The sequence below is a fragment of the Rhinatrema bivittatum genome, chromosome 9 (assembly GCF_901001135.1).
Source record: "Rhinatrema bivittatum chromosome 9, aRhiBiv1.1, whole genome shotgun sequence".
NCBI lineage: Eukaryota > Metazoa > Chordata > Amphibia > Gymnophiona > Rhinatrematidae > Rhinatrema > Rhinatrema bivittatum.
The window spans coordinates 198,371,021-198,393,860 of NC_042623.1; the positions used below are offsets into that span (position 1 = coordinate 198,371,021).

General features: G+C 46.2%; 1 protein-coding gene across 1 annotated transcript in view; it reads left to right on the forward strand.

Moving 5' to 3' along the window:
- RASA2 (RAS p21 protein activator 2) overlaps positions 1 to 22,840 on the forward strand; it is a 223,099-nt gene that overhangs the window by 142,240 nt on the left and 58,019 nt on the right. Inside the window, exons 12-15 of the mRNA XM_029615728.1 lie at positions 720 to 834; positions 1,106 to 1,180; positions 1,975 to 2,098; positions 9,876 to 9,982. Of these exons, the coding sequence (XP_029471588.1) occupies positions 720 to 834; positions 1,106 to 1,180; positions 1,975 to 2,098; positions 9,876 to 9,982 (421 nt within the window). The remainder of the gene's footprint in view (positions 1 to 719; positions 835 to 1,105; positions 1,181 to 1,974; positions 2,099 to 9,875; positions 9,983 to 22,840) is intronic.

The following is a 22,840-nucleotide window of genomic DNA, read 5'->3' on the forward strand; positions in this document are numbered from 1 at the left end:
TGCGGAAAAGCTTCAGGTTTCTGCAAGGAATCCTTGAGTTATCCGCAGCCAACTCTGTGGAACCCGCATTGATCTCAATAGAGTTGACTTGGAGATTCCTGCAGTTGTCTGCAGCTTTTAAATGGATGGACCATTATATGTAGGTGAGGAACCTTGTCCTTGAGATGCTCTTCTTAATTGGATGGATGGTAGCCTTGCAGTAGGGGGAGTAGGTGAAGTAGTTCTGGGGGGGAGGTGTTTTTAAAGCTTCTGTCTTGGTGTGCTCTGGTGCTTGTACTTATTATTGTCAAGATCGTAGAATGCATTAGGTTGTAAATCGGAAATAAAATTGAGAACTATACCTTTCATGAATGGCCATGGCGTGTATCAGCTATGTTTGGAAGGCCTTTAGTGATTGCATAATGGCACAAGCTAAGATGCTGTGCATGTGGAGTGAAACAAAATGTGATCTGTGTAGGGTTTTTCGGAGCCTACTTAATCATGGGTTTTCCATCTCAGACTGATGTGAAAGTCCCTAAATGATATTTTTGAAAAAAAGGTTGGCAAAGGACAGAATCTCACGATCTGAAAGGTGTCTTGAATGGATTTCAGTATCCCGTGCCAGTAATGAAAATAGGCTGCACTTGCGACGGACGGCCACCCGTGCTTGTACCGAAAATGCGTGCGCCCTGTGTGTGTCATGCCGATAACCTATTTGTTTTGTTAACTTATTGTTCTAGAGAAGCGAACACCATTTTTAGAGGGAATTCCCTGGCTACTCGATGCCTAGACGAGATGATGAAAATAGTGGGGAAGCACTACCTAAAAGTCACTCTGAAACACATTCTTGATGAGGTATGGTATAAAACCACAGGATATTAGTGAAGTGGAAGCTTGAGCAAAGCACTTTGTTGGCTAAGGGAGAGCTAGAGGTTTTAGTTCAGTGTAATAAATCTCTCTCTAGCTTGCTTCTCTCTCCCTCTCTCTCGTTCTACATGTAATTAGTAATCAGCCTTGTTTTTCAAACTCTGAGATCTGATTTTCTGTAGTACTAGTAACGGAGCATTTATTTTCCAGTGTGTTTCTTTTTAACATAGTCTCAATTGTGGTGTTTGTCTTGTTTCAGATATGCGACTCGCCTAAACCCTGTGAAATTGATCCCCTTAGGATAAAAGAAGGTGATAATGTAGAAATACACAAGGTGGGTCCTTGCCACTCACACAGCTGATGCTATTGAAGTGTGGTTTCTCATAGCTCAGGAAACGGGTATCATATTTAATGACCTGTCTTCAGAAATAGGCTGCATGCTCTCTCTTAGTTGTTATTGCAGTTGAAAACAAGATTTTTTTGAAAAACTGAACTGTGTAAGGAGGAGGCAAATGATGATGATAAAGGTAATATCATTGAGAGTTGGAGCCTAATATGATGCTCTCCAGGGTGGAAAGTCATTGTTTATATATTAGTGCTATATTTAATGAAGACAGTCTGAGACAGGGGTTGTTTTTTTTTTAGCCTGGCAGTTTCTTCTTGGGTCTTTGCAGCCTTGTGATCTGGCCTCTTGAGCTGCGGCAGCCTGAGCCTGCATTCACAGCTACCTGGGTTTTATTTTCCTTCTGTTTTTTATGAATCCCCACCAACTATCCCAGCTGTTGTGCTTGGCCAGGGGCCTCAGGCCATGACTCCCTCCAGGAGTCCGGTCCACGTGCATCCTGTGTCCGGCCAGCAGGTATCTTCGTTGAGCGATGGCTGAGACCCTTCCCCCTCCCCTGTCTCAAGGGCTGTGAACTGCCCTCCATACTCCCGCTGAGCTCCCAGACCAGAACCAGCTCCATTTTATTTAAATATTGAGGTTTTATTTTTATAAATTGCTACTGCTTATCCTATCTCTCCAACACAGTTCTCGCAGACAAAGCCCACTTATTGAAGATATAGTTGTTGCATGCTGAAAGTTCAAAGTTAAGATGATATGGTGTTTTTTTTTTACATTTTATTTAGGAGAACCTTCGATACTATGTAGACAAGGTGTTCAGTGCGATTGTGTGTTCAAGCATGAGCTGCCCCACCTTAATGTCCGATGTTTTCTATTCTCTGCGACAAATGGCTGCCAAGCGATTTCCTAGTAAGTGCTTTCTTCTCTGGCTCTTGAGAGCAACTAATAAGTCTCTAAATATTTAGCACGTGGGAATGTGCAGTCATTTTTGGTGTATGTAACCAGCAGGACGTGGTTTTCGGAGCAGAAAGTAGTCAGACGTATCTTCCATAATTTTTGCTAAACGTGTCTGTTGTCTTATGAGCTTATCCATGCCGGTGTCTACAAGTACCGCCGTTTCTCCACTTAAGCACCAGAGAGATCTGTGGGAAAACAGAAACAGAAGTAAAATAGAGAGAATTGTATAAGCAACAAATAAATATATATTTTACAGTCCTTTGTTTGACCTGCTGTTTAAAAGAAAAAAGAACGGTTACGCAAGCAGAGGGAAATGGCATTGTTTCATGCCAACATTAAACTGAAAATTGTGCCATCAGAATGTTAGATTTTATCAGTAAAAGTTCTACCTGATAATTTAGCTGATGTGTACTTAGGTTAATTCAGTTTCAAAAGCTTTTCCCTGTACGTACCAGGATCAGTCCAGGACACCTGGGTTGTGACTCCGCACCAGTAGATGGAGACAGATTAAAACTTGTGGGCGGAGCCATATATAAGCCCCTGTGCCAGTCACAGCCCCTCAGTCTTACTCTGTCTCCAGTAGATGGTGCAGGTCCAGTCACAGCCCTGCCTGACCTGATTCTGGTTGTTTGTCAGGTTTGATTTTTCATTTAGTTTTTGGTTAGGTCTGATTTTTTTTAACTAAATTGGGTTTTCTTTTTAATTCTTTCCCGGTTGCCCTGCCTCCCAGGGGAGTTGAGAGGTCCTGAGGGGACTACCCTCCCCCGGTTGAGGCCGCTGCCAGGGTTGAGGACCCGGCTGAACTAGTGGCAGCGTCAGGGGTGACACCAGGGAGCCTGGTTCACTCACCCCTGCAGGAATAAGGGCTTTTCAGAACCAGGGACAGCGATTTTTTTAATAAAAAAAAAAAAAAAAAAAAGTTTTACTTTTGTTTTTGCGGCTCTCTGTTGCCTGGCGTCGCCTCTCCGTTTTAGTCGGTGGGGGGGCGTCGTTGGCAGGGGGGAGGTCGCCGAATTGCGCCGTTTGCTTATTTTGAATTTTTTTCTGCTTGTGGTAATTTTTTCGCCGCGGCTCCGTTTTTTTCTTCCTGCGTTTCTCGCCGGCATGCCGCGTGCTGCACAGTGCAGGGCCTGCGGCTCTGCGCGCGCGTCTCTCAAGGGACAGCCTTTGTTTGGCCTGCGTCCCGGGTGATGAGGGACCTTCGGTAGCGCCGCGGGGGGCTCGTTCCCGGGTCGCGCGTTCGCCGTCGCGCGGTGGTAGCTCCGCTGACAGGCCTCAGGATCTTTTCCCGGTCAGTGCGGGACTGGCGGCCATTTTGGCCACCGGACGGGAAATTTCGCGGGAAACGGTGGGGGCCTCTTCCTTTCCTCCCGCGCTTTCCCCGCAGCGTGTCACGGCGGGGGAGGTTCCCTCGGAGGGGCTTCGGTCCCGGGGGGCTTCCGAGGGTGATTCTTCGGATTCTGGTGAATTTTCTGAGGATTTTGCGCTGTTACTGCGCAAAGTCCTCAGATACAAGCGCAGCCGGGGGAATGGCTCGCGTGCGGCCGACCACGGGTCCCCTCTACGGAAAAAGAAAGCCAGGAAGGGCGCGGAGATCGCCCACGCTGCGTCCCGGGGGAAGCGGCCTCCCAGGGGGGTGCCGCAAGAATCGGATCCCGAGGATTCCCCTGGGGATGATACGGAGTCCTCCGAGGAGCCCCTGACGGGGGCCGGGAAGGCAGCAGTGGATGGTACTGCACAGCCCATTGCAGAGAAACCTGCTCAGGCTGCAGAAGGGGACGACCCCAAGGTGGTGCGGCTATTCCGCAGAGAGGAACTGGCACCTCTCATCCCGGCCATTCTCCAAGAATTGGGAATTGAAGCTCCTCCGGTGGTGGTCCGCCAGGAGGCGAATATGGATCCTGTTCTGCTCGGCCTCACAGGACCGGCGGTTGCCTTCCCTTTTCATTTCTCGTCCACGGATATCCTTTTCAAGGAATGGGATACTCCGGAGTTAGGTTTGAAAGTCAGCAAGGCCATGGATAAACTCTATCCTTTACCGGAGGACGCGCTGGAGCTCCTCCGACTCCCAAAGGTGGATTCGGCGGTGTCCGCTGTCACGAAGAGGTCTACCATCCCTGTCACGGGAGCGACGGCCCTCCGGGATATTCAAGACCGAAAGTTGGAGGTACAGCTCAAAAAGATTTTTGAGGTTTCCGCCCTGGGAGTGCGGGCCGCCATTTGCACGAACTTTGCTATGCGAGCTAGTCTGCGCTGGGCCCAGGTACTGCAGGCGAATGCGGGTCTCTCTCCGGAGGAGGCTTCCCAAGCAGACAGGTTGGAAGCAGCTATCGCATATGGGGCCGATGCGCTCCATGATCTTTTACGCACTTCAGCTAGGTCCATGGTGGCAGCGGTGTCGGCACGCCGTCTCCTTTGGCTGCGCAACTGGGCGGCGGATGGTTTGTCCAAGGCTCACCTCGGAGCATTGCCCTTCAAAGGGAAATTGCTGTTTGGAAAGGAGTTAGATGACTTGATGGTTTCCCTGGGTGAGAACCGAGCGTTTAGGCTGCCAGAGGATAGGACCCGGTCGCGCTCTTCGTTTTCCGGCAGAGCCCGTTTCTGGGGTCCCCGGAAGTCTAGGCCGCAAAGAACCACCGGACCCTCGTATAGGCCGGCTTCTTCTCGAAACACTCACTGGCAGCAGTCCTTTCGGGGCAAACGCTTTGGCAGGCAAGGAGGGGCCCCGTCGGGTGCGGGTTCCAAGCCTTCGCAATGAAGTTCGGCCGGCCCATCCCTCGTCGCACCCTCAGCACGCTGTTCCAAACGTGGGGGCGCGTCTATCCTTATTTCTCGAGGAATGGGCCAACATGACGTCGGATCAGTGGGTCCTCGACGTGATAAGACACGGCTACGAGTTATATTTTGCTCGCATCCCAGCGGACAAGTTCCTGGTCTCGCCTTGCAAGGATCCCAAGAAGAAGGCAGCGGTGCTAGACACCATCCGAAGACTAGAAAGCTTGGGGGCCATCTCTCCAGTTCCGGCCGATCAGTACGGCAAAGGCCGATACTCCATTTACTTCATAGTTCCCAAGAAGGACGGCACTTTCCGCCCCATACTGGATCTGAAAGGAGTCAACAGATGCCTTCGGGTCCCTCACTTCAAGATGGAAACCATTCGTTCGGTGATCGCGTCAGTGCGGCCAGGCGAATTCCTTGCGTCACTAGATCTCACAGAAGCATACCTTCATGTGGGCATCCAACCAGCGTTCCAGCGGTTCCTGCGGTTTTGCATTCTGGGAAGACACTTCCAGTTCCGGGCTCTTCCGTTCGGCCTGGCGACAGCGCCTCGGACGTTCACGAAAGTGATGGTGGTAGTGGCGGCGCACTTACGTCGGGAAGGCCTCCTGGTTCACCCTTACCTCGACGATTGGCTGATTCGGGCGAAGTCAGAGAGCCTGTGTCGGCAAGCGGTAGCCAGGGTGCTACAATTCTTGCAGTCTCTGGGCTGGGTGGTCAACTACAACAAGAGTCATCTGGAACCCACTCAGTCCTTGGAGTACCTTGGAGCCGTTTTCGACACAAAACGGGACAGAGTGATTCTCTCTCAGGATCGGATATGCAAACTACAGTCTCAGGTGCAACATCTTTTGTCTCAGCACCGTCCGCGAGTCTGCGATTACCTAACAGTTCTCGGATCTATGGCCTCCACGCTGGCGTTAGTCCCTTGGGCGTTTGCTCACCTGCGGCCACTGCAGTCTTCATTGTTGTCCCGCTGGAAACCGATTTCAGAGGAATATTATCTTCCACTGCCTCTCGAGAGTCAAGTGCGCTCCAGCCTGGGCTGGTGGCTGGATCCCAAACATCTCTCCTGTGGAGTATCTCTTCTGCTTCCCAACTGGACAGTGGTGACCACGGATGCCAGTCTTTCCGGTTGGGGTGCAGTTTGCCAAGGGAAATCGGTTCAGGGTCTGTGGTCAGAAGATCAGACCCGGTGGTCTATCAACCGCCTAGAGTTCAGGGCGGTCCGTCTGGCATTGCAAGCTTTTCTACCCCTTGTACGAGGAAAGGCGATCCGAGTATTGTCGGACAACGCTACCACCGTGGCTTACATCAATCGCCAGGGCGGAACGAAAAGCCCTCAAGTAGCGGAGGAAGCGCGTTCCTTGATGGCCTGGGCAGAGCGGCATCTCAGCGATCTCGCTGCGTCTCACATAGCAGGAGCCGACAATGTCCAGGCGGACTTCCTCAGCCGACACCACCTGGATCCCGGAGAGTGGGAGCTAGCGGAAGAAGCGTTTCTTCTCATTTGCAGGACTTGGGGAACGCCCCACATGGACCTGATGGCCACATGGAACAACTCAAAGGCCCCCGAGATTTTTCAGTCGACGCCGAGAAAGAGGAGCAGAAGGGGTCGATGCGTTAGCACTTCCCTGGCCGGCGGAGGTGCTACTGTATGTGTTCCCACCGTGGCCCATGATCGGCAAGATACTGCGGCGCATAGAATTGCACCCGTCCGACGTGATCATGGTGGCGCCGGAGTGGCCGCGCCGTCCGTGGTTTGCGGACCTGGTCCAGTTGTCGGTGGCGGCACCCCTTCGTCTACAGGGGTTTCCGGGGCTCCTTCGTCAGGGCCCCGTCTGTTTGGAGGATGCGGATCACTTCTGTCTCGCGGCATGGCTTTTGAGAGGTATCGGTTGAAACAAAAAGGTTACTCGGACGCGGTAGTTGCCACGCTGCTAAGATCCAGGAGGCAGTCTACGTCTCTGGCTTATGTTCGAGTCTGGGTAGTCTTTGAGGAATGGTGCGTGGAGCGGGGTCTTAATCCCACTTCCGCTGCTATTCCTGATATTTTGGCTTTTCTCCAGGCTGGGCTGGCCAAGGGCTTAGCGTGCAGTTCCCTACGGGTCCAAGTTGCGGCGCTTGGTTGTTTGCGTGGTAAGATTCGGGGTGTCTCCCTGGCTCTCCACCCGGATATCTCCCGTTTCCTTCGGGGGGCGAAACACCTCCGTCCTCCTTTGCGGCTCCCTTGTCCTTCTTGGAACCTCAACTGGGTGCTCTCGTCCTTATGCTCAGCTCCTTTTGAGCCTCTGAAGCGTTCTACGATCAAAGATCTCACGTTAAAGACTGTATTCCTGGTAGCCATTGCGTCGGCTCGCCGGGTTTCTGAGTTGCAAGCTCTATCCTGCAGAGAGCCCTTCTTGCGTTTTTCCGATTCAGGGGTTTCCTTGCGGACCGTTCCTTCTTTCTTGCCTAAGGTCGTATCACCTTTTCATTTGAATCAATCGGTTGAACTTCCCGCTTTCGCGGTTGGGGAATCTTCCGACCCGAAGTTGAGGGATTTGAGAAAACTAGATGTGCGGAGGTCTCTTCTTCGCTATCTAGAGGTCACAAATTCTTTTCGATTATCGGATCATCTGTTTGTGTTGACGTCGGGTCCGAAGAAAGGTTCTGCGGCGTCCCGCACGACGATCGCCCGTTGGCTCAAGGAGGCCATTGGTTCCGCGTACATTATGCGCGGTAAAACACCGCCAGTGGGTCTTCGAGCTCATTCAACGAGATCTCATGCTGCGTCTTGGGCGGAATCTTCTCAGGTGTCGCCTCAAGAGATTTGCAGGGCGGCTACCTGGAAATCGTTGCATACCTTCATTAAACATTACCGTTTGGATGTTCAAGCTACTGATGCTGGGGGATTTGGAGAGAGGGTACTCCGAGCGGGACTCTCTGCTTCCCACCCTCGATAACTTAGCTCTGGTACATCCCAGGTGTCCTGGACTGATCCTGGTACGTACAGGGAAAGGAAAATTAGTTTCTTACCTGATAATTTTCGTTCCTGTAGTACCAAGGATCAGTCCAGGATCCCGCCCGCAGTGTGGCGCTATAGTAATGGAGAGTCCGCTCGTTGTTTTTTAATACGCTGACCCCTTGTTTTGTTTGCTCTCCCGGTTGGAGAGTCTGTTTTTCCTGTAGGGGTGTTGGAATTATTTTCGTTTACTTAGTAAGTTTCTATGGTTAGCTATGTTGGCTTTTGGATTTTCTACTTTGACATTACGTATGACTGAGGGGCTGTGACTGGCACAGGGGCTTATATATGGCTCCGCCCACAAGTTTTAATCTGTCTCCATCTACTGGTGCGGAGTCACAACCCAGGTGTCCTGGACTGATCCTTGGTACTACAGGAACGAAAATTATCAGGTAAGAAACTAATTTTCCTTTACAAAATACTTGAACTAGAATACAGTGTAAAATGTGGTATAGCACAGCATACTAGATACGTTAGCCTGCTAATAGTTTAGTTGGAAATGTATTTATACAGTACATGAAGCTGATGGTATTAAAATGCTGTGTCAGTGAATATTTTGGGGCTTGTGTATTTAAACCGTCGTCCCTTGGACACAAAATGGGGGAAAACGTTTAGTACATAGATCATTTTCTATTGTATAGCAAAAGAAAAATCTGCTTAATTTAGTATACAAATCAGAGTTTGAAAATCAGGTTATAATTTGTCAGTTCCACCGTAGGTGGATTTTTTTTTATGATTTGGTCAAAGGGGAGTGAAGAAGTGAGATCTCAGTAATTGTGCAATCAATTATATATTTTGATTAGCAGAAATAGTTACTCCCAGAGAACGTTTCCTGGCCAGCAGGTGGGAAATAGTTGCCCTGTCGTAGAGTGGAGATCGGATCTCTCTTAAGAGCGTTCAGATGATGGCGCTCGTGCTGTAAAATAGTTTCACCACACGGAAGCTTGAGAGACGTCTTTAGAGAGGTTTTATTAATACTTCTTGTACCAGATTTCACCACTAGATAGTGCCAGGCGCTGTGCATTGTTCTAAATTAAAGCAGCATTGTTTTCTTCCTGTGATTAATTGCATTTGTTACTCCTCAGGTAGTATGACTAAGGGCTGAGTTTAATAAATGACTCTCAAACATTGTCTCTCCCTAAACCTTATACATCACTACCCATGTGGATCTGTTGCTTAAAACCTGGAGAATAAAAATAATTCTTGCCTTTGGAGCACTTGCTGTCATTCTAGGCTACCCATATAATGGAAGAGCAGTTAAAAAAACAAACAAAAAAAAACCAAACTGATGCTTTCTGATTTCACAATCCTGAAGCCTTGTTTTTGTAACCAGATCTTTTCTTTACATATGATACAAATGCCCTTAGGACCACGCTTAATGATTGATGTGATAGAGTAAGGGTCATTCTTGGTGAAAAGTTTGATTTTTACATTCGCATGATCTTAGTCACAAATTTTGTGTCAAAAATGCAGCGAGGAAACAGTCCATATAAGAAGGTGAACAGTAAAAATATCAGGAAGTCATGACATACACCTTGACAGATGCTTAGGTTTTTTTGGCGTATTCTAAATATATCTATCATTATGTCTTAAATCCAACACTTTTATGGAGGTAAGAGAAGCCCCGTGTATAATGCTTGGGCTAAATCTAATAGGAATGGATCGGGTCTTCATAAATATTATTTACTGCATGTCGGAAACTTATGCTGTCCAGACATTGAGTAACAATTATGCTTATGGCAGGCTTGATGCAAACAGCAACAGACATAAAATAGAATTGCTGAAGCAAACACAGGCCCTGAGAGAGCGCACCCTCGAACCGCTTGTTAATTCTAGATGGTAATAGCTCAAACTTCATGCTTTATTTTATTTTTGTTCTTTTTGATGGCATTCATTGTTTCCCATGGAGCCTCTCATGTGACTGCATGTCATTGTTTTTCTCTGCAGATGACCCCCATGTACAATACTCTGCAGTGAGCAGCTTTGTGTTCCTTCGTTTCTTTGCAATAGCCGTAGTCTCACCTCATAGTTTTCATTTGCGACCTCATCATCCAGTAAGTGGAACAATAAGCCTTATAATAGAATAAGCAAGTTTTGCTGCCGATCGTTCAATGAGGGGGGAAACAGTGGCCAGAAAGCATTTTTGAGGTTTTCATCAGTTTCTAGCGCTGCAAGAGACCATTTAGCTCACTTTAGCTTTTGTAGTGCCAGATGTGTGCAAAAATGTAATTTTTATATGAATATATACAGTGAGTGCTATTTTTAACTAATAAATGTACAATTTATCAAACAGGATTCTATGGAATGTGACATGAGCAATCCTAAACAGTAGGAGTAGTAGTTGCTCCAGATTCTGTTGGGACTGCTCTGAAACCATCATTTTTACCAAGATAACTCAATGCAGAATAGTTAATTTAATGCCAAGATAACCACAAGCCTGTAGTGTTTTATGTGAAAAGGATTTTCTTACAAAACTATTGAAATTTAGTATAAATAGTGTGGTCTTGGTGGTGGAGGAGGAGTATTTGACTTTTGAATTTCTGGTTGATTTTTCTGTTCTGGTACGTTTCTTGTTTTGTAACTGTTTATCTGACCATTTACAACTGGAAATTTTCAGCCTAAGTATTAATTCTGGGTCACTGAAGACTAATAGCATTTTCTGTCTTGTAAGTTCCAGTCCTACCTATCGGCTCAACAGACCAACACTGGTGTTCTTAGGAAGAGTCCCCATGATGTGCCTTCCTCCAAGGATTCCATTCTGCTGCTGCTCCTCCCACAGTCTCTCTCTGCACTGGGTCTGCTGGAATTCATTATTAGAATCCTCCTGCATTAGGCCTTCATTCTGCACTTGGGTAGGCCAGTGGTGCAGCTGAGGTCTGCCGAGTGCCGGTGATTACGTGTTGTCTGACTCAATGAGAGGACTGCATCAGCATTTGATAGGGGCGGTTGGGAAAGCAGTCTTGGGCCTGAAGTCAAACTTCAGACGTTCATCCCTGGGTTTCCCGCAGCAGAGACCAGGACTGGCCTGAAATACCCAAAAGGTGGTTAGTTTTGTCCTTTTGAGCTCCTCTGAGGAAAAGGACTACCTGAGGGCAGGGAGGAATGGATATCCAGCCCCAAGGTGCCCTGTATTAGCTGCAGAAGAAACGGCCAACGTCTGATTTTGGTATATGAGTTCCTTGTTTCCTTATGAAGAAACAATAAACATACACACGGTTAATGCGACACCAACATTGCTCTATGCTTCAATGGCAAGAGGAAATGTGGAAAAAAAGGATTTGCATCCACAAAAAAGCAGGGGAGTAGCTTGCTTGTTATGGTGGTTACTACCCAGAATCAATTAAGCCTGATACTTCACTTGGAATACATATCCAGCGCAGCTCACTGCTTCAACGGCAGGGGGAATGAAAAAAAGAGGATTTATATTCTGACAACAACCAACAAGGACTGAATTGCACAGGCTGGGTAAACGAACGTGGGAGTAGCTTGCTTATTACAGCGGTTACTACCCCTAAACAATTAGCTAGATACTTCACTTAGATGCAGCACCAGCACTGCTATCTATATCGATGGCGGGGGTGGAAGGGAACTAGAACCAAAATGTTACTTATAAGGGCCAAGAGTAACAACTAAGTATGAAAAAAATAAGTATGAAAGCTTGCTGGGCAGACTGGATGGGCCGTTTGGTCTTCTTCTGCCGTCATTTCTATGTTTCTATATGTTTCTATGTAAATCTGAAGGCAAAAAGAAGGCAGGGGATGGGTTATTTCTGCCTAAAGCATGTCTGGTCAGTATAACTGGTCTGTGAAGAGAGATTTAGCGAGCAAGGGACAATCCCTAGATGCTAGAGAGCAGCAGCAGCAGGAAAAAGCAGGAGAGGATGAGATCAAAAGAAGGTAGGGGTGATGGAGAAATCTTGGACCCTTCTACTGTGGATTAGCTTAGTGAGCATTTCAACACAAGCCCCTGTCTTTTCAAAATATTCCAGCTTCAAAGGCCCTTTCTACAGTGAGAAAGAGGAAGAGGGCTAAGATGGACCTTTGGTCTGATCCAGTATGGGATTTCTTATTCTTGATCTTCCTCAAAAGTCCTCACAACCTCTGATTTTGTGCAGCGAAAGATCTGATACCCTTAGGATAGCTGCTGTTTGGTTCAGAAGGGGAAGAGGAATCTAGAATGGTGTGGTTGTTTTCCAAATTTCAGAGCTAGATCTGTTAATCAGTTGGGTGGTGATAGTCCTGGTGTTAAAGGTACAGGAGCCTGCATTGGATCGCAAGATGCATCCCGTTGTGGAGAGGCCTTCCAGGTTGAAGATAATTCTCTTTTCACCCTATGGTAAAAGAGAGAGCGAGAATATGGGTTCACCCAGACCATACGGGAGCCATTCCAAAGTCTTTCCAAGCTGATAACGCTACTATAGGAAAATACTGACCAGTGGAACTCTGCTCCTCAAATAAATCGTGCTATATCAGGACTATCAAAGTGCATGTCTATTTACTTAGAACAGTGGTTCCCAACCCTGTCCTGGGGACCCCCCAGCCAATCGGGTTTTCAGGACATCTGCAATGAATATGCATGAGAAAAAATTTGCATGCACTGCCTCCATAACATGCAAATTTTCTCTCATGCATATTCATTGTGGATATCCTGAAAACCCGACTGGCTGGGGGGTCCCCAGGACAGGGTTGGGAACCACTGACATAGAAGAAGCACCACCCCTGAAGACTAGTGTAGACCGATACATGAGAACTGCATTAAAAGGCTTAACTGGACTATATAACAGTTTATGATGTCTTCAGCATACATGTCTAGAGCTATCAAGAATTGAACTTGGCAGCTAGAATGAGAGGCCCTGATGATGGGGCTGACTGGGAAAAACAGGGATGGAGCAAAGTCTTCTCTGGCAGTGTTTGCCAACCTTTTCAAGCCCAATGCACACTAACAAAAATGTGTGGCACACCAACCTCCACGGAACAGACAGTGCGGACATGGAGCGGACTCGTATGGCAAAAAAAAGAGCCAGGGAAGCGCTGAAAGCCCCACCAGTCTCTCCTCCAAATTTTAAAACAATGTGAGAGAGGGGATGGAGACTCACATGAACCTGTCGTGATGGACCTGCTCCCTCTTTATACAAGTGCAGGATAAGGGAGAAGTTGGTGTGGTGCAGGCAGCTTTCTCAGCTAATTACCTTAGCTCCCACACGTGAATGCCTGAGCTCCTTCACTACTGTTGCTCTCAACACGCAGAGTAAGTTACATCTAGTGCTTAGTGCAAGCTCTCACACCTCTCGCTCAGCCTAGGGACAGGACAGAAGCTGGATGGACTCAGAGAGGCTCAGGGGAGGAAGATGAGGTGTGTGGCAATGTGTGCACTGCACAAGGCGGGGGCCCAGTTATCCATGCCCTGCATGCCGACCCCTAATTACCACATTCCAAGGATCACGCTGTAGCTAGAAAGAAGACATGCACGTTTGCACATCTTCTCAGAAAGGAGCTCCTGCAAGTTTAACCGCCAGTTCTTGTGTCTCTTACTGGTGCGAGGTAGTAAGAAGAGAGCCAAGGTGCTGGCCTGCATCGGAGCATCAGGCAGGGCTGATTTTTCCATGGCACACCAGTTGGAAAGCACTGTATTTTACAGCTTTAGTAACACTGATGGCTGTGTCCCTTGTAGCCACGGCCTGTGACTCCATAGTAATGTAAGCTAAGGGAATAGTGGGGGAACCTATGGCTAATGCAGTCGCTGGCTCACTTTTAAGTGATACATGAGGTAACCTATTGCGAGTTAAAAAGGTTTTACGTTTACCAGGGTAAGATTGTAAAATGTGTGGAAAAGAGTAAAAAAAAAAAAATTCTCAGAAGAGAGCACCTCAAAGGTCCTTTTATAATAGACCCTTTAGGAGGGACTAAAGAAAGAGGTTTAATTTTAAGCCTTATGGGAACTCCCAGTCTTATAGCTTCTGTTTCCTTAAGAAGCAAAGAGGGGGAGGGGGGGCAGGAGCCAAAAAGCTTCTTTCAAGTGATCTCTTTCACACTCCTGCTCTGAGGCAGTAGCTGGTGGTTGTGCTCGACTTCATTAGTGTTGGACAGTTGAATGTACATCAATAGGAGACAAGCGAATATTAAAATTGATGAAAGAAGATTACAGAATAAAGCGTTTATCCTTGCTCAGACTAAGTTTTTAGTTTACTTGGGAGGGTGTGTGTGTGTGTGTGTGTGTGTGTGTGCAAGGTTTGGTTTCAGAATCCCAAGAGACATGGAGATGGGAAAGGTCAGGATTCACATGGTCTGGGAGTGAGACCTTTCACTCAGAGCAATATGATAGAGGGACAAATTGACTCACGTATGGAGGAAGTTGGAAACATAAAACATAAGAGAGCTGTGATGCCAGAACAGTACCTGCTACTCCTACTGTTATGACTTGTAGGTATGTGGGCCCTGGGCCGAGGTGAGAGATGGTACCGCCCACAGGGAGGAGCCCTGTGTGTCTCACTGTCGGGCGGTGTGGTCTCAGCTGTGGAATAGAGTCTTTATTAAAGAGTTAGAAAGACACAGCCCGCGGAGCGGGAAGTGCAGGAGGAGAAATATTAATGTCTGTGCAAGGGGTATATCCAGAGGGAATACCTCAGACGTGGAGATCCCGCAATAAAGTTGGTACAGAAGTGGTCCTTGGAGATAAGGTACTCACAGAGCGGTAGTTCCAGGAAAGGTCCCGGGGAATGGGAACAGACAGCAGTCCAAGGCAGAAGGCCCTCTGAGGAGCGGATAGCCAGAGACAAGAAAGGGCCCCCGGGGAGCGGGTACCCAGAGCGTCTCACGCCGAAGTGCAGGAACTGGAACAGGAAGTCCGTAAGCATGAAGCGGATTCAGCAACGAGGGAACTCCTTGCTAACTCGTCAATAGGCAGGGCCAGCCATTTTAAGTACAGCAGAGTGAAGACGTCATCCAGAGGGGGTCGCCCCCGAGGTTCCCACCATGACGTGCTTAAGACTGGCCCGTGCGCGCGCGCCTAAGTGATCTCGGAGGCAAGATGGCGGTCGGCAACACCCACGTTGTCCCGGAAACGCCAGGAGGGTCGGCAGTAGGTGGCGGAGGCCGCCACTCTTCTTAATGAAGACAAGACAGCAAAGAAAGAGGTGAGCATTAGTGGTCGCAGCTGTCTGCGACCAGGCGTAACACCTACCACTACTACTCCTACTACTACTCCTACGCTTCATTACTATGAAGGTAGTGATTGTAGCATGGGCCAGGTTTCTTAGGAGAACATTATGATGTCTGTTAAAGCAATGGAAGCTGTTGAGAGACGATATCTGTCCCAAGAAGTCTCATGTGGTGGACTTGGAGAGATAATTAGTAGACTGACAGGCATAAACTGTATAGTGGTTTAAACAGATGTTAATGTTAGTTTGCTGGGATGGGGAGCCATGGATTTTAGCTCAAGGACTTTGATTACAGGAAAAGAGAGAAACCGCGCCTGAATATTATGAAAATGAGCACAGTGGGGAATACTCTAATAATCTTTCAGTACCAGATTATGCTAAAAGATGTTTGCATAAAATCAGCCCATTTTGCAGGTTAGTTGTCAAATTCTTAGTTTAGAACTTGGTTACCAAATTAGGGTTTCTTTATTTCCCTGGCCGTGATCTGTTTGACAAGAGGAATCTGAATTGCAGGCTCTAACTTCCATTTCTCCTTTCCTTAAATTCTTTAGTGACGAGGGATTTTTTAGAACCATCCCTGGTTTCATATTTAAGGTGAATTCAGTGTGGCATTGCTAGCCTTATGTCTGGAGCCCAAGCATCCATTAGAAAAATGTTGACAATATCTGGTTATTGAAGTGTTTACAGTCTTAATTCGGCATGTTCAGAATCCTTTCAGAAATCAGAGCAGCAGCTTGTGTTTGGGGCGAACAAGAGAAGGAAATTTAGCATCTAAAATGCCCTTTTCCAGTTAGATTAAAAAAAAAAAAAAAAGTATCTTCGAGGCTTCTGTTGTGGGAGCTTTTGGCTTCAAGTTCATGATCTCTTGTTCAAAGTTCGAGGCAGTGAGAGTGGATTCATCTGTGCCAAAGATTTATAAGGCTACCACTTGGAAGTCAATACATATCTCTGTTAAACACCGTAGTGGCAGGTAGTAGTAGCAGATGTGGCATTTGGAAGAAGAGTTCTACAAGCCATATTTAACCCAGCAGAGTAAGGCACTGCAGAGGTAATAACTTAAATGAAGCAGACTGGCAGAGAAACTTTAGAAGAGGGATTTGTTGCCTAATTCTCCTTCTGTTAATCTCTTGCCAGTCTGGACCAAACCCACCCTAGTAAAGATAAAAGGGTGCAAACTTGGTATAAGTGTAATAGGGGTCTGTGCTCGCATTCTAGCTTGTCTCGGCTTTTCCCTGTCCGTATTCTTAGGCTTACAGTATTGCTGGGGAAGCGATTGTGCTTGAGGGAGGATAAACAGCAGAAGGGATCTTGGAAGGAAGAAGGCATCATTGTTATGCTAACCTAGCGGATGATACTTTGCTCCACATGGTCCATTCTGGCAAGAGATTAACAAAGAGAAATAGCAGGTAAGAGAAATTTCTCTTTTCTTATAGGATTTTTACATATTTATCATTTTTTTCTGTGCATTTTTCCTCTTTATTAAGACACCTTACCAGATGGTATGTCCCTCTTCTGAGATTATCCCTCAGTGCCATTCTTTGGCAAACAGAGGCCAATAAAACTAGCAACAGCCTTCTACCTTGGAAAGCATAATTTCCACAGCACACCCAAGCCCCGTTTGCCCTGTCAAATGGCAGGTAATTCTGCAGTCTGAGCTACAGAGCTAGCCCAGGTGCTTGTAAGGGAGGGGTTACATTTAAGATATTGTAGAGAAAATATGATGGGATAAGTCTTCAATTGCGAACCATTTGCTATGCTCTGAGAGCTTTCTCTTACCGCCTATTTGGAAAGAGAATCTTAATCCAGGCGGATGACCAACTGGCCATGTTCTTTATAAACAAGCATGGAGGTATGTGCTCTTGCACCCTCTTCCAGGAGGTCATCTGAATCTGGTCGAGGGCAAGAATTCACGACATTCATCCCCAGGGACCTACCTGCCAGACATCCAGAATACATTGGTGGACCAGCTCGGAAGATTGTTAGAACCACACGAGTGGTCTTTGAATCGGAGTGTGATGGATGATTTATGCAGTCACTGGGGAAATCTGGTGATTGACCTGTTCACCTCCCAAGTCAACAGGAAAGTCAAAAGGTTCTGCTCCAGGTATCCAAACAGATGCAGATCAGTTTCTGACACTTTTCTGCTAAACTGGAATAACTGTCTACTTTGTGTACCCACTGATTCCTCTAATCACATGACTGTCCAGAAGGTCCTTCGGGACAAGGTGAGGATGATCCTCATTGTACCAGCCCAGCCAAGCAAGTGTAGTTTCCATGTCTCATCTACCAGTTCAGTTTGGTCTTCTGTTGAGGATATCTCAGACTCTCATCATACAGAAAGAAGGCAGTCTGTGCCATTCAAACCTTCTGTCCTTGACCATCATGACATGGATGTTGAGCATGTAATAATTTCCTCCTTGTTCCTTCTGAAGGAGGTGGAGGATGTGCTGATTTAAGTTAGAAAGCCCTCAACCAAAAGATCCTACAGTTTCAAGTGGAAGAGGACTTTGTGTGGGATCAGCTATCTGGATCCCTTCTCCTGTGGCCCAAGAGACTTGCATCATTATCTGTTCTTCCTCTTGTCCTCTGGCCTTAGCACCTCTTCAGCGAAGGTTCATCTCACTGTCATTATGGCATATCTCCAGCTCCAATATGTCTCCACTGTTTGGTATCCAAATGCATGAAAGGACTGTGACTTTACTGACCAGAGGTCTGGAATCCTCCAGTGTAGTTCTAGCTGAACTGATGAAATGTCCTTTCGAATCACTCGAATCAGTGGACTTGAAGTATCTCACCAGTAAAATGTTCTTTTTTGTGGCCATCACTTCAGTACAAACAGTAAGTGAGCTGCAGGTTCTGGTTTCATATTCAACATACCTTCAGTTTTTTGACAGTAGAACATAAGAACATGCCATTCTGGGTCAGACCAAGGGTCCATCAAGCCCAGCATCCTGTTTTCAACAGTGGCCAATCCAGGCCATAAGAACCTGGCAAGTACCCAAAAACTAAGTCTATCCCATGTTACCGTTGCTAGTAATTTCTAAGTCAACTTAATTAATAACAGGTAATGGACTTCTCCTCCAAGAACTTATCCAATCCTTTTTTAAACACAGCTATACTAACTGCACTAACCACATCCTCTGGCAACAAATTCCAGAGTTTAATTGTGCGTTGAGTGAAAAAGAACTTTCTCCGACTAGTTTTAAATGTGCCCCATGCTAACTTCATGGAGTGCCCCCTAGTCTTTCTACTATCCGAAAGAGTAAATAACCGATTCACATCTACCCGTTGTAGACCTCTCATGATTTTAAACATCTCTATCATATCCCCCCTCAGTCGTCTCTTCTCCAAGCTGAAAAGTCCTAACCTCTTTAGTCTTTCCTCATAGGGGAGTTGTTCCATTCCCCTTATCATTTTGGTTGCCCTTCTCTGTATCTTCTCCATCGCAATTATATCTTTTTTGAGATGCGGCGACCAGAATTGTACACAGTATTCAAGGTGCTGTCTCACTATGGAGCGATAGAGGCATTATGACATTTTCTGTTTTATTCACCATTCCCTTTCTAATAATTCCCAACATTCTGTTTGCTTTTTTGACTGCCACAGCACACTGAACCGATGATTTCAATGTGTTATTCACTATGACGCCTAGATCTCTTTCTTGGGTAGTAGCACCTAATATGGAACCTAACATTGTGTAACTATGGCATGGATTATTTTTCCCTATATGCATCACCTAGCACTTATCCACATTAAATTTCATCTGCCATTTTGATGCCCAATTTTCCAGTCTCCTTTCAAGTTCCTTCCGAAAGTAGTATCTGCATTCCACATTAATCAGGCTATTGTGCTACCTACATTCTTTTCAGGACCATATGCACCCAAATGAGAAAGGGCTCTTTGCTTCTTGGACATTATGAATAGTCTAGTGGTTAGAGCTGCAGGCCGTGAACCAGGGAAACCAGAGAAAGATATTGCCCTAACAATTGGCTTACAATTGGCCTCTACCTGTGCATCACTAAATAAAAAGGTCAACTTTTCTGGATAAAGGCCCCCTAATTCCAGTACCATTGGTCAGACTGTGAATCTGAAGGAAAGCTGTGAAAATGAAGACCATTCTAAGGAAATTAAAGATAGTTATAGATATGCACAAGATAAGAAAAGGCTAAAAATAGTATCCAAGTGTTTGGATATCCCAGTGAGCACTGTTGGATCAATTGTGAAGAAATGGTCCCTCAGTGAAAAAATATTTGCTGGAGAAAGATTTGCCTCTGAAAGCTCTCCTACATTTAGACAAATGTGCCTGCCCACCCTCCAGGCTTGGAGGATGACTTACTGGAGGAGTTCAGCTTCATCACTGTAAGGTTCCTGCCCCCCAACACTACTTCTCTCATCCAGCCTATGGACCAGCAGCTCATTTCAAACTTCAAAAACGTTGTACACCAAGGCGCTTTTCCAGAGGTGCTTTGAGATCACCTCTGACACGCAGTTGACCCTCACAGAATTCTGGAAGGAGCACTTCAATATCCTGCACTGCCTTAACCTTATTGATAAGGCCTGGAATGAAGTCTCTTATAGGTCAACAAATTCGGCATGGAAGAATTCGTGGCCAGAAGCTGTGACTCAGAGAGACTTCGAAGGGTTTGAGGCTGACTCTAAGCCTGCAGATACAGAGGGTACAGTTGTGCAGGATATTGTATCTTTGGGCCAGTTCATGGGTCTGGAGGTTGATGCTGCTGATGTTGAGGAGTTAGTGGAGGAATATCATGAAGAGCTCAGCATTGAGGATCATAAGGAGCAGCAAGAAGAGGTGGCTGAAGAGATTTCTTCAGCTGAGGAGGAGATAAGTGAGGATGTCCCCATTTCCTTGATAAAAGAAATGTGTGCAAAATGGACAGAAGTTCAAAACTTTATGGAGAAGTACCATCCGGACAAAGCTCTGACAAGCAGAAATGTGAATTTATTGAATGACCAAACAATTTTACGCTTTCGAGGAATTCTGAAAAGAAGACCGAAGCAGCCCTCATTGTCAAAGCCTGTGGTGCAAGCTGAAAAAAGGCAGAAAAGATAGAGAACACCTGACGTGCAAGTGTCCGATGTTCTGTTGGAGGGGGACTCTCCTTCCAAGCAACACTTTCTCATGTAATGATATACAAGCCTATCTTTTTACATATTGCCTTAAAAATGTGCATTGTCTTTGGTTTGGAAGCACAATAAATGTATGTACATTAAAAATGTGCATTGTCTTTGGTTTGGAAATGCAATAAATTTATTTACATTATTCCTTTTGTGAAAAATGTGTTTGGTACTCGTCGTGCCTCCCGGAACCAATTGACAACAAGTACCGAGGTACCTCTGTATTAAAATATGATTTCTTTGAACCTTCTAAGATATGGTTTACTAAACTATTAGTCAGATGTAGAGCTCTATATTCTCAAAGGACAAACAGGTTGGCACTTCTCACACATGGATAATATCAGATGGAAACTGGATTTCCAAATTTCTAGAAATTTTGTGCATGCCCTACTGGGCATGAGCAGTAACCATACTGCCACACTCAAACTGGAAGCCACTTCAGTCTCATCTTTTCCACAGAGCCTACAGATCATGAATTTTTGTCTCGCCTGTAGATAGGGAACCTTCTTCCTGATTCTGCAGGATTTGTCTTTCATGGGGCAGGTATGGTCTTATCTTCCCTGGTCACCTAGGTAGGTTTTTCGATCTGGTTATGTTTTCTTTCTTTTTTGGCAGATGTGTAGTACACCAGCTGGATTTTTGTCATTGAATCCTTTGATTTTGATGCACTTAATTTTCACCCAGTACTTTACCATTGCTATTACTAGCAATGATAACATGGAATAGACTTAGTTTTTGGGTACTTGCCAGGTTCTTATAGCCTGGATTGGCCACTGTTGGAAACAGGATGCAGGGCTTGATAGACCCTTGGTCTGATTCAGACTGACCGCACATTCAATCAAGACAGAGTCCAAATTGGAATTGGGTCTAGTCAAGTCAAAACATCTACAAATCATGCTAGTCTACGCTCCACCGGGAGTTCTAGAAACGGACCCCTCACCTCTCATAGAATCCATTGTGAAATATATTAACTCAGACCTTCCAACAATGATCATGGGGGATTTCAACCTCCATACAAACGCAACACCTCTTTCTGCAAACTGCGAAGCCCTCCTCACCACCCTCAGCGCTATGGGATTTACTCAGACCATCAACAACCCCACACACAAAGCTGGACACACTCTGGACCAAATATTCATCAATTCCAATTTCACCTGTACAGTAGAACCTTCCTGTACCCCAATCCCTTGGTCAGATCATTTCCTGATAGAATCTTCCTTCTCCACACACAAACAGACACACACCGCCCCACTCCTTTCCACCATTCAATTTAGGAAAGCATGTCCATCTGACACTCTCAGCGATCAGCTCTCCAAAGAACTTTCTAACTTAGACCTAGATAACCCCGACTCAGCCCTATCCTCCTGGCAAAAGATTACAGAAACAGTCGCAAACAAATGGTGCCCTATTGTCTCCAAATCAATCAACCCAACAAAAAAGGGAAATCAACCCTGGTTCAGCGCTGAACTTAAACAAATGAAACAGACCTTACGCCATAAAGAAAACAGATGGCGAAAAACCCCTAACACTTCGACCCTTTCTACATACAAGGGATTCTTACATCACTACAGGACCGCCATTCTACAGAAAAAAAAGGAATACTATGCAAACAAAATACATCACTTCCAATATGATGCCCAGGCCCTATTCGCCTACGTGACACAAATCACCAAATCTACTCCTCCACCTATTCCAGATGAACAAGCTCTTACCAAGGCTAATGAGCTCGCCACATTCTTTCAACAGAAAATATTAAATACACTCGCCCTCCTGCCTTCAAATACTACACCTCCCAAGCCATGTGAGAATCCCCAGGCTCTTACTAGACCCAAATTTGACAGTTTCGAGTCAATCTCCACAAATGAGATTGAATCCCTTTTAAAAAGGCAGAAACCATCAAGCCATCCAGCTGATAACATCCCATCGAGACTCCTGCTTCTCATCCCAAATGTGATCTCAGGACCTCTGTCCGGTATCATAAACAGCCTGCTAACGGAAGGAAAATACCCAGACAGCCTAAAAACTGCCTCACTCAAGCCCCTCCTCAAGAAACACAACTTAGATCCTAATGTACCAGCTAATTTCAGACCCATCTCTAACCTCCCATTCGTTGCCAAACTAACGGAGAAACTGGTAAACACCCAGCTTTCTGAATATCTTGAAGACCACAAGATCCTATACCCATCGCAATATGGGTTCCGGAAATCACGCAACACGGAAACCCTTCTCATTTCTCTTACTGACCACATTATCATGGGGTTAGACAAAGGACACTCCTTTCTGCTAGTCCTGTTAGACATCTCGGCGGCATTTGACACCGTCAACCATACCATCCTGCTGGATCGCCTAGCAGATATCGGCATCTCCGGATCTGCACACAACTGGTTCAAGTCCTTCCTCAGCAATAGGACTTTCAAAGTCAAAATCAACAATAAAGAGTCTCCCCTAACTAAATCAACTCTTGGCGTACCTCAGGGTTCCTCCTTATCTCCTACCCTCTTTAATATTTACCTCCTCCCCCTCTGCCAACTGTTAACAGACCTCAATCTAATTCATTATCTGTACGCAGACGACGTGCAGATTCTAATCCCGATAACAGAATCAATCTCAAAAGCGCTCA